This window comes from Rhamphochromis sp. 'chilingali' (genome assembly GCF_963969265.1).
Source record: "Rhamphochromis sp. 'chilingali' genome assembly, chromosome: 13".
NCBI classification, from domain to species: domain Eukaryota; kingdom Metazoa; phylum Chordata; class Actinopteri; order Cichliformes; family Cichlidae; genus Rhamphochromis; species Rhamphochromis sp. 'chilingali'.
In genome coordinates, this window is record NC_137940.1 from 8154357 (window position 1) to 8171794 (window position 17438).

A 17438-nucleotide genomic window follows, 5' to 3' on the forward strand; every position below is an offset into this window, starting at 1 on the left:
GGAAGAAGGGGGAGAAACACAGCAGAGCGAGGTGTGAGTCAAAACATTGCCTTCTAATTCCACAAACACTTCATTCGTGACAAAAGGCAGCTTACACTTAATGTGACTTTTTATTGTTATTTCTTACAATGACTCCATTGAGTCTGCAGAGGCAACTTAAAAAAAACAAAAAACGGGGGGAAGATGAGTGCATAAAGTTGTGTTGCACATCTGCTTCTTTGATAGAAACATGGGAATAATTGATTTGTAATTAAACGCCTGTGGATGTGGCTGCTAATTTGGAGGCTTACATGCTTTTTCTCTGCATTTGACCCTAGCAGCTGTTTGTTGTTTGCAGTTGAAAAGGAAATGTTCAATCATTGTACCTCCAGCCAATTTTAATATGTGTCTACCTGTGTCATCAGCGTAATCATCGAAAACTCTCAGGGACCTAAACTTCCAGGAAAACTGCAAAGTTCTAGAAAACATTCTTCTCTTGTGACCCGATGCTGCACTCATACATGTAAATAATAAATGCAGCCAATGAGGCCAGGAAAAATGTTTGGACCATCCCTGCAATTTTTTGCCTTTTTTCACCAAAAGTAATATCCAGCTGATTTATTGTTCCCTTATTGTCTAATATAATTTCTCGGAGTTGCAAAACATCACAAAGTAATGATACTATTTCAGTTTGAATGACTGCATAAACACTGCAAAACTTGGCAAAAAGTAAAAGCCGAGGCATGTAGTTGGAGAATTCACGTCATTCGCTTTAAATATCATCGGTATCAGCACAAAGCTGCTCAGTTATCATTTTTTGCCTTCTAATTATTTCTTTTATAAATGTTGTGTAATGTATGTCACAAAAACCTCCTTTTTTTTTGTCTCCCTCCATTTTTTTTCTAATCATGCTCACCTGTTCCCTCAATCTCCCGTGTTTTACAGATGACCTTATCTCACTTTTTATTTCATTTCATTACTCTCTGGGGCTTCAAATGGGCATTTTGCTTTGCTTACCTACTTTCGGCTTATCTTCTCATCTCTGCAGCACTGTTTTCTCTCTTTTTCCTTTCCTCGCCTCCCTCCCCTCCAACCATCCGTTACCCTCTCTCTCTCGCTCGCTTAGCGCTGTCCATAAATTGTTCGGTATTTACAGTATGTGGCCAGACGCCAGGTTTCCATTAGGTGCTCTGTTCCCCGGAGACGGCGCCGGTGGCCTGGGATGTGTTACCTTTGGATGGAGGGCAGTAGGGAGGGTGAGGGGGGACAAGCTTGTGAGGAGAGAATAGGAAGTAAAAAGGAAAAAAAGAGGGGAAGGGAAAGAGATTTGAGCATGTATTTAAGGCAGAGTGAGAGAGGGTGATAGTGAGAAGGTCAAGTGAGGAAAAAGGAATGAGTGGAGAGATATAAAAAATAGAAAGCTCTGGGAAGAGAAGGTAGGAAGGTAGATGTAAATAGCTTTTGCACTTGTTGACAGTAACAAGGTTACCTTCTTTTTTAGAAAATTTGACTGGTGCTCAACAGGTGGTGCTTGAATGACTGGTGTTTAGTAATGAAGAGTTCAGTGGAACCTTGTTTTGTTGTGGAGACGAACAATATCTACATCACGGGGTGAGAGGATAGAGTTTTCTGCCTCCTAATGTGAATAAAAAGCCATATCTGGTTGGAATTTGTTTCCGTGCGTGGCACCGCGGCACTTCCAGCACAGCTGTTACTTTAAGATTGCTCCCTGTAAGCCCCATCCTAACCACTCACATTTGTGCCTCTGCAGTACGCACTGGATCTCCTTCGCTGTATCAAACCTCGACCCTTCAATTTGAATTTCATTTTGGGAAAGTGGATGAAGTTCTGGGGAACTAAATCTGGCAAGTAGTGCTGGTGATGAGCAACAGTTGCCCTGGTCCTGCCCAAATTTGTGGTTTAGTAGTGATGGAAGCTCTCCAGAGATGCAGAAGAAAATAACTTTGAGGAGGAGCTTGATCATGTTTAAATCTTTTATGGCTTTTTATTTCTATGTGCAGGATCAAGGAACATTTTGAATGCACTTTGCACTGGCTTTCAGTTGAATTTTACTCTCACATGTCACATCGCATTGTTGAGTTCAAAGAATTAAAAGTTTTCAGTATTCAGAGTGTTTTCTGCATTTAGATTATTTGTGAAATTCAGACCTGTGGCACTTGAACTGAAAACTGTTTAACTAGAGCCTGTCTGTTTATTTTAACAGTCAGTCTAAAGGTACAAATGAAAAATACATGTAGAAACAAGTTTGGTAGGGCCAGAGGTGCCACCAAGGAGGGGCCGGGGGGGCACTGGCCCCTCCTGGCAAGACTGTCCTATGTTGGTAATATTTTTAATAAACATGAGCACAAGAGAAGAAGGCATCCTACAATGAGTTGAAACATTAACCCTTTAAAACCGGTCGGAGCGGGCACGCTCTGTTTTGCGTAACTATTTTTAAATCCCTGTAGAACCGGAACTGCGTAAGCTAGCGCAATTATTTTTTTTTGCATATGAAACTGGAGGAGTTGTACTTACATCTTATGCCATCAGCTTGTCCTAGGTCACAGTTTCCTTCCACATAAAGCTTTGCAAAAATTGCATAAAAGGCGCTTGCAGGAACAAAAACGTATATAAAGCATAAAGTCATGTTTGACTTTATGCTTTTCTGAATAGTTGCTGGGATGCTTAGAACTCGAATTGCACTGCTGGAAATAGTTTATTTTGATGCACATGCTGTTTTCTTTGCAAATTTGCATCATAGGATTGTTTTTCGTTTTTCCTGCAGTATATAGAAATTGGTGTATCTTAAAAATAAAACTATGAAGACACTCAAAATAAATTCCCTGTTGTTGTAAACTATTTTTTGCAACTTTTTTGTATTTTAAGTTTTGAGGGATAAACCTCCTAAATTTCTCCAGGTAGAAATATATGCAAAAAAACCAAAAACGATTTTCATTTTTTTTGTAGTTTATTGCACTGTTTTGCAATTAATGTGGTTACTATGGACTTAATGCATACATATTATTAAAATATGGGCTATAACAGTTGTATTGATGTATAGCAACTTGAAATGCTCCCAGAAATGGCACTACAGCATGTAAAAATATAATATAAGCTCTGGCGGACTTGGTTCTATGGTAGGTCTTAAAGGGTTAACTTGTTATTTTTTTTTTTTTACACACACAGACAGAAGGTTGGTGGCACAGCGTGTGCCACCCCAATATTTTTAGTGATCCTCATATGGCCACCCTTATGAAAAACAATCTGAAGGTGCCCCTGCTGGTGACAGCATCTTATGTCACCAGTACACAAAATAAGCTTAGAAGCAGAGGAGCTATTTCTGAACTACTGTGTGTAGATTTTACAGTATCCAGCTGTACTACATTGCATATGGACACATTGTTTGACTTCCTAAAAAAACAGGTTTCTCTCTTTCGTTCATGTGAATGTAATAAGACAAATCCAAATGTGGGAGGACAGAAAAGCAGTGCGATAGATAAAGACAGAAGTAAAACAGGAAGGAATGAGTGGGGGAAAGTGGATCTAAAAGGAGATGGGGGAAAAAAAGAATGAGAGGAGATGCAGACCGAAAGAAGCATAAGAGGTGAAACATAAGGAAGAAAGAATTGGTAACGAAGAAAGAGACAGGAAGGCTTTAGAGGCTTTTGGATGAGGCTGTCTCCTTATCTGCTTTATCTCCTCCGGTTGTTCACTGCCGGACCCTCTCCCTCCCTTCCTCCCTCCTTCCATCTGTCAGACAGACAGCTGTTGGCAGACTCGCTCTGTTGTTGTTCACTCTGTCCAGAGTCTCCCCAATCCAAGCCCTCAGTTCCTCCATCTCTTTCCAAATATGCTTTTATATTTCTCTCCTCTCCACCCGACCCCTGTCAACAGTTTGGAAGAACTTGACATTCTTTGCGATTTACTCGTGTGGTCAGAAAGTTAAAAAGGTCTTCCTGTGGGTTACATGAGAACATCAGTGACATCAGTGTGCAATCAGAGTTTATTTGGTCTGTTGCACTTATTGTTGGCGATGTGTTTGTATTTGAGTGTATTATGTGAGTCTGAGCTTTATATTGGAATAAAGGACTAATGGTGAGCATTTATTAGAGTTTGGGCACTCTCGTCCTCTGCCAGTGAGATACATATATAGTTTGCTTGATTGCATGTTATTGTTTGGGTGATTGATTGCATTGAACCAGAGGTGTTTTAGTCAACATTTTGATTGGATTCCAGACTCTTCTAAATCTGCTTCAGCTAATACTAAGATTGCCTCTTTTTCTTCTTTAACTTCTCTTCGATTGCCTGTTCACTGATAAGTGTTATATGCAGAGTCTAGCATCAGGTCAATTAAACCTCTGGATGTTGATCTGGTCAGTGTCAAAGGGGGTTTATAATCACTTTCAGCTGCTTTGGTGTTAATGAAATTAGCAACAGGTGCACTAGAGGGGCAACAGTGAGACAGTCTCCGCAACAGGAATGGTTTTACAGTTGGAGGCCACTGATATTTTCTCCCTGCTCATCTTTTCTGAAAGCTTTTTTTTTTTTTTTTTTTTTTTTTAATATAGTCAATATAATAGTCAATGGTATTATGAGGTAGCATGAGGGGATACCTGGATCCCACTGGTGTGAATATGACAGACAAAAGAAACAGAAACAAACTTTGTGAGGATGGCCTGAGAGCCTGACGTCCTCAAGAGGGTGCTGTGCTCACAGCCTGGCATCGTGGCAAATGGCATTTGCCATAAAATACCAGAATAGGTGTGTGTACCGCTAGTGCCCCGTGCTTTTCACAGATCACCTTCACCTTGAGCACATGTGACAGGCGTAAAAGGGTCTGGAGAGGCTGTGGAGAACATTATACCGCCTGTAGCCTTGATCAGCATGACCAGTTTGGTGGTGGGTCAGTGATGGTCTGGGAAGGCATATCCATGGAGGAACGCACGGAGCTGTACAGTCTAGACAACGCATGAAATCCTTGGGCCCATTTTCAGATACACTAGTATACTGGGTCCTGGGTTCCTCCTGGTGCACTGGTGCATGGCAATGCCTGACCTCATGTGGTGAAAGTATGCAGGCAGTTCCTGGAGAATGAAAGAATTGCCACCATGCTTGCCAATGGAAAACCTCTGGGGCATTATGCTTCAGCCTAACTGATGCCACCAGGTTGGACTTTAGCCTTTCCAGGAGCCATGCAGACAAACACATGTTTGTATGTCCACGAAATGACATCTTTTTGTTCCTAACACATTACCCAATCCTGGGTATCTGAGGGAGGACACTCAGCAGAACAGAAGCAAGCCATCATGCTGTCATGTACAACAAATTGAAAACACAAGTTGTTGTTTTTTTGGCCACATCAATAGAATCTTCTCTTACTGTACCTTACTCACCAAATTTTTCTCCTCCCTGCAACTTGGTCCTCTTTCCCAAAATAAAATTCAACTTGAAAGATCGTCATTTTGACTCATTGTCAATTCCATCATTGAGACGTAAATGCAAGGGGATAGAAGAGTACTTTCACAACATGATAACAGCTGAAAGCTTAAAACAGTCTAAAGATGAAACACTAAATATTTGTTGTATTACCTATACTAAAGAATTTATTTTTCAGCCTATCCCAGCTGTCGTAGGGCGAGAGGCGGGGTACACCCTGGACAGGTCGCCAGTCTGTCGCAGGGCTAACACAACCATTCACGCTCACATTCACTCCCGCATTCACACCTATGTGGCAATTTGGATTAATCAATTAACCTATCCCTGTACCCCGCCTCTCGCCCTATAACAGCTGGGATAGGCTCCAGTGCCCCCCGCGACCCTGAAAAGGATAAGTGGAAGCGAATGGATGGATGGATGGAATTTATTTTTCATTCCTTGAACATTTATAACAAAAGGTTTGTTATTAGTGTGTGAGGTATTTTATTTTGAAAGTCATTTGGGATAAAGAGAACATGCCTTGGTTTCGGTAACTTGTTAGAGAGCTGCATTATTAAACTACATTTGTAACTATTTACCCCCTCCCCCCCAAAAAACAAAAAACATTGTATTACTTCATTCCCTCGTTCCAGGTCCGCTGGTCAGATGTGGGTGGGATGGAAGAAGTGAAGCTAAAACTGAAGCAGGCAGTGGAGTGGCCCCTGAAGCACCCAGAGGCCTTCACCCGCATGGGGATCCAGCCACCTAAAGGCGTTCTTCTCTATGGGCCTCCGGGCTGCTCGAAGACCATGATTGCCAAGGCTCTGGCTAATGAAAGTGGGCTCAACTTTCTGGCTATTAAAGTGAGTTTCCTCCATGAAATCTTAAGAATAATCCTTTGCTATCTTTCTTTAGATGAGATTTAATAGAGAATTTTGCTTTTCTGTTATGCAATGGATGATGAGTTGAAATCAAAAAAGGCACTGGGCCAAAGCTTGCTGTTTTTTCCAAACTTTCATACATAAATATGAACAAATAATGTTTTACAGATGTGCCTGTTCATATCATATTCTTGGTTGAGTGCTCTGCCAAAACACTGCATATGACTCAGCCATTAGTTAGATGATGGGTGATTTGTTGAGTCAATCTCAACTCCCAGTCCAAGCCTTTTTAGCGGAACCTCAGTAACAGCAGTGTTTATGTACGTTGCATTGTCATTCCCTCAGAAACCAACTGGAAGAACTTAGTGAAATTACCTCCCTTTAACGTGCATGTGTTGAACAGTTGTGTTTCACATCTTCACTGAAATTTAAAGATGTTTGCACCAAGTTACCTGCTTCACAACTCCACGTTTTTAGCATAGATTGTATAAAAAAAAAAAGAAATTACTACAATGAAATCAATCAGTCGTATCATATTTGTTTTTTGGAGGTAGATGTTGCCCTATTTAGACAAGAAGGTTAGTGCTAAGTTATTAGCTAATGTGTAGATCACTCCTTCATCCAAAGACTGTACTGGTGCGTTGCATAGACACAGATACCAGCTAATAAGTGACATGCAAGAAGCAAATACTAAAATTTCAATCACCAAAACAATGAGCACAAACTAGTAAAATGGGCTCTTAGTACCATTAAACACACACGGGGCCATATGATTTGTCAGATAATTGCATTAAAAGGAAACCACAAACGCAGATGGGAACTCCACTTAACTGACATTTATCTCTAGTCTGTCAGTGAGATGTAAGAGTTAAATGAACACTGAGATATCATTTGTGTTGAAGTAGCAGTGGTGATGTTTCCCTAATGACCTGAAGGCAGATTGGCGGGCCAGCTTCCTCTGCACAGAGCTTCCTTGCTTGCCCTTTGACCCCGTGTTTATCCTCTTTCATTCATCACTCCATCTTCTCTGCCACGTTAGCCTCGCTGCCCTCCAAGCACGGTTGACAGAGATTGATTGATCAGCTTGCTGAATTGTTATCAGTGAATATTTTTAAAGAATGTTGCCATGAAGACAAAAAGCCAAGACAGAAGCTCTCAAGTGGCACCATTAAGCCAGGAGCAAATCTAGATGTGAACTGCAACGTCTTTACCCGAATCAAATCCTGTCGCAAACCTCTGGGATCGACGGAAGGCAGTGCTCCTTTTGGCATGATGTTGGGGTCGAGGATACAACGTTTATGGCAGTTGGTGAAAAACAAAGGGTAGCACTGTAGAAACCAAAAATGTTGTTACACTTACTCTAAAAACAAATATCCCCCTGAAAATTACAAAACGTGCTGTTTCCTAATTACAATAATCAGGTTCAATGTGCAATAGCATTTTAATGGAGCAAATATAATCCAGAGGAATACGAGTTGTTTAATGTCTGTGCACGCACATTAGTCCTGGTGACTATTTCTAGCATTTGATACAAAGTTACTGCTTTTTTTTTTTTTTAAAGAGTTTTATTATAATCTTGTGCTGCAAGTTTCAAGTCGTCACAAAAAGAATCAGTGAGAAGGGTAAAAACATCCTGTCCCTCCTGCTGAAAGCCACTCTCACCATCTGAAATAACACTATCAGGTTTTTCCAGAGTAGCGGTTGCTTTGACATAGATACTTTATCCAGATTTAAATGTGGATACTTTAAGGCTCAGTCTGTTTCCTCTGTGTGAAAAGCCCTATTATCATCTTGTCAATTTTAGTTTCCTCTCGCTGCAGCCACTCAAATCCACTCAAATCCACAGATGCATACGTGCACACTAACACACACATACGGAGACTGCTCATATCTCTACATTGTCAATGGTTTTAAACTCACCATGTCCACCCTTTGGCTCTACAACAGAGAGTGAGGAACCAGGGATTAATGAGTCAACCTCCTCACTTACTGCAGGAGACAAAGGGGCTGGGAGTTAAGTGTCGTCTCCTCGGTGAGCCCAGAGGCGTTGAAAGGGTGGATTGCAGTGGAGGAAGTTCTTCTGAGGTTTGAGTGGATGTTTATCTGCTCTGAGCAAGGGAGATATGAGGGAGAAAAGGACTAGGAAGTTAAGAAGAAGAGAGAGAACTGGAGGTTTATTTTGTAGTAATTTGAGTAAAATTAGTCATAATAGCAGTTTAAGTAGAATTAAATGAAGTGAGTACATTTTTTAGCGTCCACAATTCCCTCATCCACAATGAAATGCCGGAAATGGCTTAATCGCCTCCTATTTTGTCAGGAAATAACAAGCGTATGCTTTCCAGTAATTATCTATTTGAACAAGCAGGTTGTTTGTTATGCCAAACGTCTCTCTGATCGATGCTCTTCAATAGCATACTGACATTGAACGCGTCAGTGAGATGCTTTCCTAGTACAGTATTAGTTGATTTGCTGCTGCAGAGCATTTAAACATATCTTAAGTATATTCCATGCTTCTTGTAAAAACCCAGATGTAACTGTCCAAGCTGTGAGGGAAAACTCAAGAAACCATTTTCAAACATCTCTGGTTTTAGGCTGACAGGAGGCCAAAAATGAAGAGGGGAAAAAAGTATCCTCTCAAACATAACCGGCAGAGTGTGGATGTGGTCTTAGTAGCAGTGGTATCTGGAGGAATTAGTGTCTTCCAGTTGGAAGAAACTGCAACTAAATGGAAATAAAATGCTCATTTATCACTGTCAGCAAGGCTGGGTAAAAACCTTGACAAATTTGGCTGCTGTCCTGCACACAGTTTTGATCTGGCTGAGCCAATGCAGTGTTTGGTTTTGGTTACAAACCTTAAATTTTATCTGTGAGAATGAGCCCGAGATTTAATTTGGTAGGTTGTGATGCCAGCTACAGTTATCGTGGCGTTCATAGTAGGTACTGGTAGCACTATTGTACTAACAGTAACAAGGGAGGCCGCAGCAGCAAACAGTACTGTTTATTTGCCAAGTGAACCACAGGTGTTGCATAAAGCAGTACACAGTGTCCAGTAAACATCGAAAGAGTACTGTGGAGGTACGCACTCACACACACGTGCACGCACTGCTGTAATCTGTAACATTCTTACGCTGTATTATCATTGTTTGTTTTTCACCGGGCTCTTTGTAGCCTGCAAAAGATGTGACAAAGAAGCAGCTGCTGTGTGGTCACAGTTTAAACAGCTATGCTAACAGGACTGCCTCCAGATGAAGCTTCAGGATAAAAAAGGAATGATTAGTCATAAAGGTGCTAGTAATTAAGGCAAATGAATTCTTTCTGGACAGAATAAAACCCACATCAAAGTGTTTTGAGTATTAGTTAATATAATTTAGCATTTCAGGTTGTAAATATGTCACGTTTTAGACTAGCTTGAATAACTTTAAATCGCTTTAAACTTTTCTTTCAGGGCCCAGAATTACTGAGTAAATATGTTGGGGAATCTGAACGAGCTGTGAGAGAGGTATGTGCATTTAACATCCTTGTTTTTTATCATTTACATTTACGTATATATATAAGTTGTGTAAGCAGAAAGTTATGCAAACTGAGTTGATTTCCTGGCCTCTTTATTTCCTCCGTCCATGCTCTGGATATTTTTGGTTGTTTACGCAATGAAAGGATGACCTGAGATGTAATTCATGGCATTAATGAGTGTTGTATTTCCTCTGTATGTTTGTGCGCACTTCTGGTTGGGAGTGATTCACAAGTCCGGTTAAACATTTGTCCTGTTTTCCTCTTTTCTATTGTTGCTGACGCTGCTCGCAGGTGTTTCGGAAGGCGAGGGCCGTCGCTCCCTCCATCGTCTTCTTTGACGAGATTGATGCTCTCGCAAGTGAAAGAGGAAGGTACAGTATGTTCTTTTCATAGTCTTCGTACATAATAATCCCCCCCCCCCCCCCCCCCCCCCCTTTCCTCCTCTGCTCTGTTCATTCCTTGTCCAGTCATGATGATGCACAATCATCACTGTGGTCGGCTTTAGTTCACCAGCCTTAATCTTTGACCCCCCGCAGATCTCACAGTTAATTCATATGAGGGTTAGCGCAAACATCCCAGGAAGTCTGCATGACTGCACTATCCAAGCCAGCCACTCAGTTCTCGTCGTGTCTCCTCAAACTTCTGCGGCTTTTCACTCCCGGTGAACACAGAACACAGTCTTGTCTGGAGGAGCTTTAGTGGGATGGCACTGGGAACATCTGTGGCTTAAAGGAAAGAGGACGAGGGGGAGGGAGGGGGGGCGGACAGAGGACACAGGCCGGAGGCGCACAAACACTTCATTGTGCCCTTCCACAGCAGATGGGGAAGGCCAAATATGCAGCAAGCTTCCTGGTTAAACCAACCGATGAAACTAAGTTGTAGGAAGGAGCAGAGAAAGGCCAATGGGCAGTCTTTGTAACCTTTGTGAGTGGGCCCTTTGTCAAAGCATCACATTCTGCTTCTAAGACAAAACATATTTTGATAACTGTACTTTTGTTAACGGGCTTCCGCTCATGAGATGTTGAATTTTTAACATCTTATATTCCCTTGACCTTAGTCTTAGACTTGATAAGCTAGGCCTTTCACTAGGCTGAGCTTTAGAGCTTGTGACTTATAATGCAGTCTTGGCTCTTGCGCTGCAATCAGCATACAGGATATACTATTGCAACTTTGATTCATCCATTTGCCAGCGGGACTGACGAGCATTTTGGCTCTTACGATATGATTGAGCCTGGCTTTCTCATTATCTCCATGTCCAATTTTGTGATTGATCTCAACGAGAACCAACTGTGAGGTGGCAACGATCGACGTTTGCCTGGATGTGTGCCTTGAGCCCACTCACTGTTTTAAAAATGCACTTAGCGCTGATCTGTAAAGGTTATTTATTGGTGTTCACTTCCTGCCATGTTTAATCAATGAAGTGCCTCGCGCATGCCGGCAAGAATTTAAAACTGTTGACACAACCAGACAGTCTCTGCCGGATTGTGAGCCCGTGCGTGTGTGAGAGATTGCGTTTTTCTTTTCGAGGCAGGACAAACACCTGTAAATCTGTCAGCCTACCTGCCACGAGTCTAAACTGGTGAAATGAAATGAAGAAAATTGAAGAAAGACGGAAACAGAGGCCAAATTTGAGAAGCAGAGAGTGATTGGTTTTACTTCTGATAAGTTTTTTCCCACATAATAGCACCTTTTAATGCTTTCCTTTTTATTTCTGTTTTCCTTTTTTTTTCTCTGTTTTGTTTTTATCGTCCCATCCTCAGCTTGTTTTTTGTTCAGTTTCTCTTTTTCTCCTCCTCATGACTTTTTTCTGTTTATTTTCCCATGATAACTTTTCTCATCTTGCGCCTTTGCTACTTTTCTCTTCAAGCTGCCATCCCAATTCATTGCAGCTTCCTTGGCATCTCCCCTCGCCCAAACTTTGTCTCTCCCCCTTCCCCCCACCCCCTTTTCTGTCTCCCTTCATATCTCAGCGACAGAGCTCTTTTGTGTTCCTCTGCAGCCTTGTCTGTGCTAATGACGTCTGGCACTTCCGCTGGCCCTGTCAACAGAGACTGTGTGTGTGTGTGTTTGAGCTTGGAGGGATAGCTGTCTGCACTGTGTTATGGAAAATAACCACCTTGTTATGCAGTGACTAATGCAACGATGAGCTTTTTTTGTTTTTTACGATACAGCTGTCGATTTGCTATTATGCAGTTCTTCTGTCCCACTGTTGCAATGGACGAAGTGGTCCGTCACTGCAATGTATAAAGTTTTGTTTGGTAAAAACTGTTCCTGGATGTTCAGGTAGCCTCAGATGGCTGACCTTACTCATTCACTGACCCCTTTAACATTTGGAAGCTGCTCAATCTTTAAATTTTGCTCCATTTAGGTGAAAGGGAACAGCCTGTCTTTCCTTCTTTTACCCTTCTCTGACTCATTTTCAGTAGAGCATCTCAATACTTTGGTTTACCTTTGAATTACATGAAATATTTGCATAGATCGGCTTTCGCTTCTTCATCACATTGACTTCAGGTGAGGCAAGATATTCACAAGTCCAAACAAAGGGACGTATTTAACAACCAAAGAAGAGCTGCTTTATTATAGAGGGATTGCCTGTTTTCTGCTGCCTTGTTTTGAGTTCAGTTTAATACGTCATTGGCAAGAGAGCTCGCTTTTGCTGCCAGTTTTTTTGAAAGAAGTATTGTGCTAATGAAAGTGTCTGCTTGCCGAATGTCAAATGTTCCCTTCAAGTACTCAAGAACTGGCAAATTTTCCTGATTATGTAGAATTGTAAATATTGTGATGGATGATAAAGTTTTTCAGCATGTGTTGTACCGCACTCCTGAGAGAAAAAGGATGAATTCTTCTACATATCTGGATCATTTATCTTCCCATTCATCCATCACGCATGTAACTTCATTATCCCTTATCCTTTACTCTCATTGCTCCGAGTATTTCTTTTCTGTGCATTTCCTCCTTTCCACGTTCATACCTTTACAGGTCATGGTGTTCTTCCTCCCTTCCCATCCATCATTTAGCTGTACTTCACTTAACACTCAGTAATTCAATAATTAAGTTTTTCACCCGATTCGAGGTAATTTATATACGTCCTTTCCTGTCTCCGTTATCCATTTAATCATCCAGCCACACATCGCTTTCTTCTCTCTTTTCCATCTTCTTTCGCTCATCTATCTTCTGTGCTTCTCCATGCCTTCAGCTCCTCTGGTTCCAGTGGTGTGGGGGACCGGGTCCTGGCTCAGCTCCTGACAGAGATGGACGGCATCGAGCAGCTCAGAGACGTCACCGTTCTGGCTGCCACCAACCGGCCTGACATGATCGATAAGGTAAACAGACGCCGGCTCTCTGTCTTCATCTCTCCATCCTCCTCTTTGGTCCATGATTGATAAGCTTGAGGAGATGTTTAGTTTGTCTCCCTTGTCTACTCCTCTCCCTCCCTTACTTTGTTGTACGTGATTGATAAGGTTAAAGGCCGCTTGCCCCGCTCCGTCTTCTGTGACTTGCTCTTCGGATGCTGATGCCATTAGTACGTCGTGGTGCACTTTATATGGTTTCAGTTGCATCCATAATAAATTGTTCTAAGTAACTCGATCTACCTTCATGCTTCTACCCTTTTAGTTTACTTTAGTGGAATAACTGCTGCCAAAGCATTTTTTTTTGTCCTCTTTCTGACCCAAACCAATTCACATATCTGATTAGAAATTAGGCTGTAATATGATGAGGTCATCAAATATAATAAATTCTTCGTTTCATTTTAGCCTCCGGGGATTGGGAGCATTAGTGATTGGGAGCTCAAGCCAAGCCGCTAAACATCTACAACCGCTTTACCTTTACGTTTAATTTGCTTCATTTAAAACTCAGTAAAGGTCAAACATTTGTCTCATTGTCATTTCTACTTCCTCTCCTTGACAATTTGAAGATCATACTCCCGTCTTTTCTCCCTTAGCCTCCCTCTGTTTTTATCTCCTCCTTTCTCTTTTCTCCACAAAACCTGTGTTTGGTATCCACCCATCTCTGTTTTAATGAAATTTCCTGAGTGCTGATCAAAGACTGAGCCTGTGCCTTGTCAAGAAGGACACAGGAAAGGAGAATGTCGCCGTGCTCTGTAAGCTTCTGCACAGGCAGCCCTTTCTCAGTTTTTCTTCTGCTTTTTTTGCGGTAGGGTGTCCTCCGATATTGAGTTTAAAAAATACTTTGATGTTACACATTTTAAAAGACGGTATCACGTCCTAATTTAACATGGCAAGCATTAAAATATTGCTGAATTAAGTAAACAGGAAGAAAATTACATAAAGCTGTTGTTCCTCCAACCAGCAACGGATCAACAGATCAATACACTTTTTTATATATTGATTAGTTGTTATAAACTGGTAAGGACTTTTTGATAACATGCTGCTCAAACAGCCCACTTGTGGAAAATTGATCCATCACTATGGTGATGGTAAAACCAAAATAAATTTCAGCAACAACTGATTGCAGTCTCAATTCAGACGCTTTTTAGTGGTATCACTGCTAAAGAAACATACTAAGCATAGAACTGTGAGAGTGTGTATGTGTGTGTCTAAAAGAAAGAAAGATTTAAAAAAAAAGGGGGGGGGGGGGGGGGGGAATCAAGCCCCTGGGTGCACAGATGGGAAACCCCAGGCGTCCTTGTACAAGCTGGCCTCCCTCTCAGGAAGTGGTCCCCCGTGCAGCTGAGAAATCAGATTACCTCCTGCTGGCAGTATCCCCCGACACAGTGTGTGTGCGTGCTTGCATGTGTAACGTGTGTGTTTTCATAGGTTCAAGTCATCTGAATGAGGAACGGAAGCTGCCAAATGGACAGACAGGCACCCCACATTCACCCCTTACTTTTTTAACACCCTACCCTTCTTTACCGCTCATTCGCCACCACCGGCGCTGTCTGTCACTTCAAGCCGGAGATGGGCAGACATTTCCATGCCAATGGCAGGATATGATAGGACAAATGAAGATTAATGGGACGCCTTGGTGTCAATGAAGTTATTGTGGGCTGTTAGAGGTGCAGTGGAGGCCTCCTGGGGGCCTCAGCTGTTTGACAGACAGATTGAGTGGGATGGCGAGAGAAAGAGAGTGGGGAAAGTGGTGTTTATTTTAGCTCGAAAGGAGCAGGGCTGTTGTCCATCTCTCAACAGCTCCTACACAACATTTTAGGTTTTAGTTTTTTTATCCGGTTGTTTTAGTGCTCTCCATTTAATGTCTGTGTAAATAATGTTTTTCATTTAGTCAGTTAAAGACCTGCAACACATCTTTGGTAAGTGTATATTGAGGAGGCAGTTTAGCAAAAATATAATCATTTAAATATAGATTCCCACATGGTTCTTATCAGCTCTTTTGGGAAAAATGAAATTGTCATTTCTTTCCTTAAAAATGCTCTTAGAGTGATGCTCTGAGATGCACAAATGGATGGATTTACTTTGCTAAGGAGTAAAATAAATCCTGATTTTCTTTGCTTTTTCCTTACTTGGGAGTGATGTCCCTCCGAGCTCCGAGGCAAATGGGACGCAGGATTCTAGCATATCATGTCATGATGGCATAATCAAAGCATGTTGTCAAACAAAATGTAAGTTTACACCTGATTGTAATGATCCACGATTTATGATTTCACTTAAATTAACCTCCTAAGACCCGAACTCTTCCACGGCATGCATTTTTTATTTCTCTTTGATATTTGAGCTGATTGGGATATTTGACCTGAAGAATGAAAAACAAAGAATTACCAGATATTTTTATTTTTTTATTTTTTTTTACCTAATTTTTGTTTCTAAGAAAAATGAGCTCCACATATGAGAACATTTGTTTAAATTTAGATAGAACAGAAGCAGTATAATGTCCTGGTAAGTGGGTGTTTGAGTATTTTGGTCTAAATAACCCAAAATGTGATGTCCACATATGTGGATGCCAGGTCCTAGGAGGTTAGTATAGAAATATGTTGACATTAACACGTTTAAATCAGCCTTACTTACTGCTACTTATGAAATTACCTAACCAAAGACCAATTTATTGATTACTATATTTAGATTTAGATTTTCCATTGTTTTCTTTCAGTAAACTGTCATGTATGTGTTGCATTTCTTCATCATAAAACAACAGATTATCTTAATATTTGCATACAGTTTCTTACACACTATTAGGAGTTAAACTGTAGATGCCTGCAGTTGATTTGATTCTCAAGCCTAACAGTGGATTTATGTTTCTGTGTTAAATATGTGCCATAGGTACACTGCAATCATAAACCCTTCAGAAATCTTATACCGTAACCTGATGCTTAACTCCGTAGATATCTAACCACATGCCCCCAAGCACCCAGCATGAATAAAGTGAATGTGCATTATTACCTTGTCAAAAAAACATACAAACGGGGACAGCCTGTTCTTGTCCCAAACATGCACGAAAAGGGTCTGTGTAAGAAATGTCATAAAGCAGTCATGATGACGTGTCACCAAACACCACCATCCTACCCCCGTTGCCCCCTCCAGCTTAAGAAGAAAAAAAAACTCTCCCACTTCCTCTTTCCTTTGTATTGCGCCAATCACCCAGGCCCACCTCTGACCCACTATGACTGAGCTGTGGTGATTGATTAGCACCACCAGGAATATTTATCCAGGCTGATCTAGTAGGAAGAACCCCCTGTCACTCTGTTTGTCGAGCAGCTGTCCATCTTGTTTATTGTACACACAAACACACACTCACAAACCAGAAGCCCCTTTTCTAGTCGGTAAAATGATGCTTTGATAGTTTTTTTTCCCCATTACAGTTTGTCTTTGCTGTGAACCCATGGGTTACTTTTGTCTCAGAAAGATAGTGTTGGTCTGTTGTTTCACTGAAAAGCCCATTTGTTTGCCCTAATGTGTGCTAGGCTTTATCCATGCTATCAGGAGGCAGGGCTACTTACAGTGGAGAAGATTGCTAGCAGATGGGTCTTTGTTTGTGACCAGAAGTTACCAACTGGGCTCTTATCTGAACAAGGGGCCACAACAAAACAGAGGCAGCAGAATTAGAATTGAAAGGGCAGCATGTCTACGTTGCTGTTCAGTACTGTAGGGGAAATTACAGTGGGTGAGTTTATCCTTCAACAAGTCAACACTTTCTGCTATTATTAGACATGAGAGTGTTTTTAATATTTATATTTTATAAGTATTGTGTTGGTGCACCCAGCAACTTACAAATTTCCACCTACACCAGATTCCTCTTTCTATTTTACAAAAACCCAAAGATTATTTATGACTCAAAAATGATCCGTTGAGTCACAAGTAGAGTACACAGCGTCAGTGGCATCCATTTGTCATCGAGCCTTTTTGTTGTTGACATTTTCCAGCGTTTGAAACCTGTTTCCCACCAGATCACAGTGTGTTTTAGTCACTAACCGTTATGTATTCGATTTTCTGCCCTCTCATGTTTACGGACTCCTCCTTCTCAAAGTCTTCTGTGCTGTAGTGTAACTTCTGAACAGGAGATGGGGCCAAAACTGACACGGGCCAAGATTCTTGACAATTCTTTTCAAAACTTGTCGATCCTACTTTAAAGTAAAGAAATGAAAATGTTCAAAAGTGTTAAAACGCCTTTGGTGCTTAAAGGATCGTGTAAGAAGCCTTTAATGTTATAAAGTAAATTCCTTCTGTGGCTGGTAACAGTCAC

The 17438-nt window shown here is 41.3% G+C and overlaps 1 protein-coding gene across 1 annotated transcript in view; it reads left to right on the forward strand.

The window, feature by feature from the left end:
* afg2a (AFG2 AAA ATPase homolog A) overlaps positions 1-17438 on the forward strand; it is a 108669-nt gene that overhangs the window by 25012 nt on the left and 66219 nt on the right. Inside the window, exons 12-15 of the mRNA XM_080901727.1 lie at positions 6048-6257; positions 9721-9774; positions 10077-10156; positions 12982-13108. Of these exons, the coding sequence (XP_080757853.1) occupies positions 6048-6257; positions 9721-9774; positions 10077-10156; positions 12982-13108 (471 nt within the window). The remainder of the gene's footprint in view (positions 1-6047; positions 6258-9720; positions 9775-10076; positions 10157-12981; positions 13109-17438) is intronic.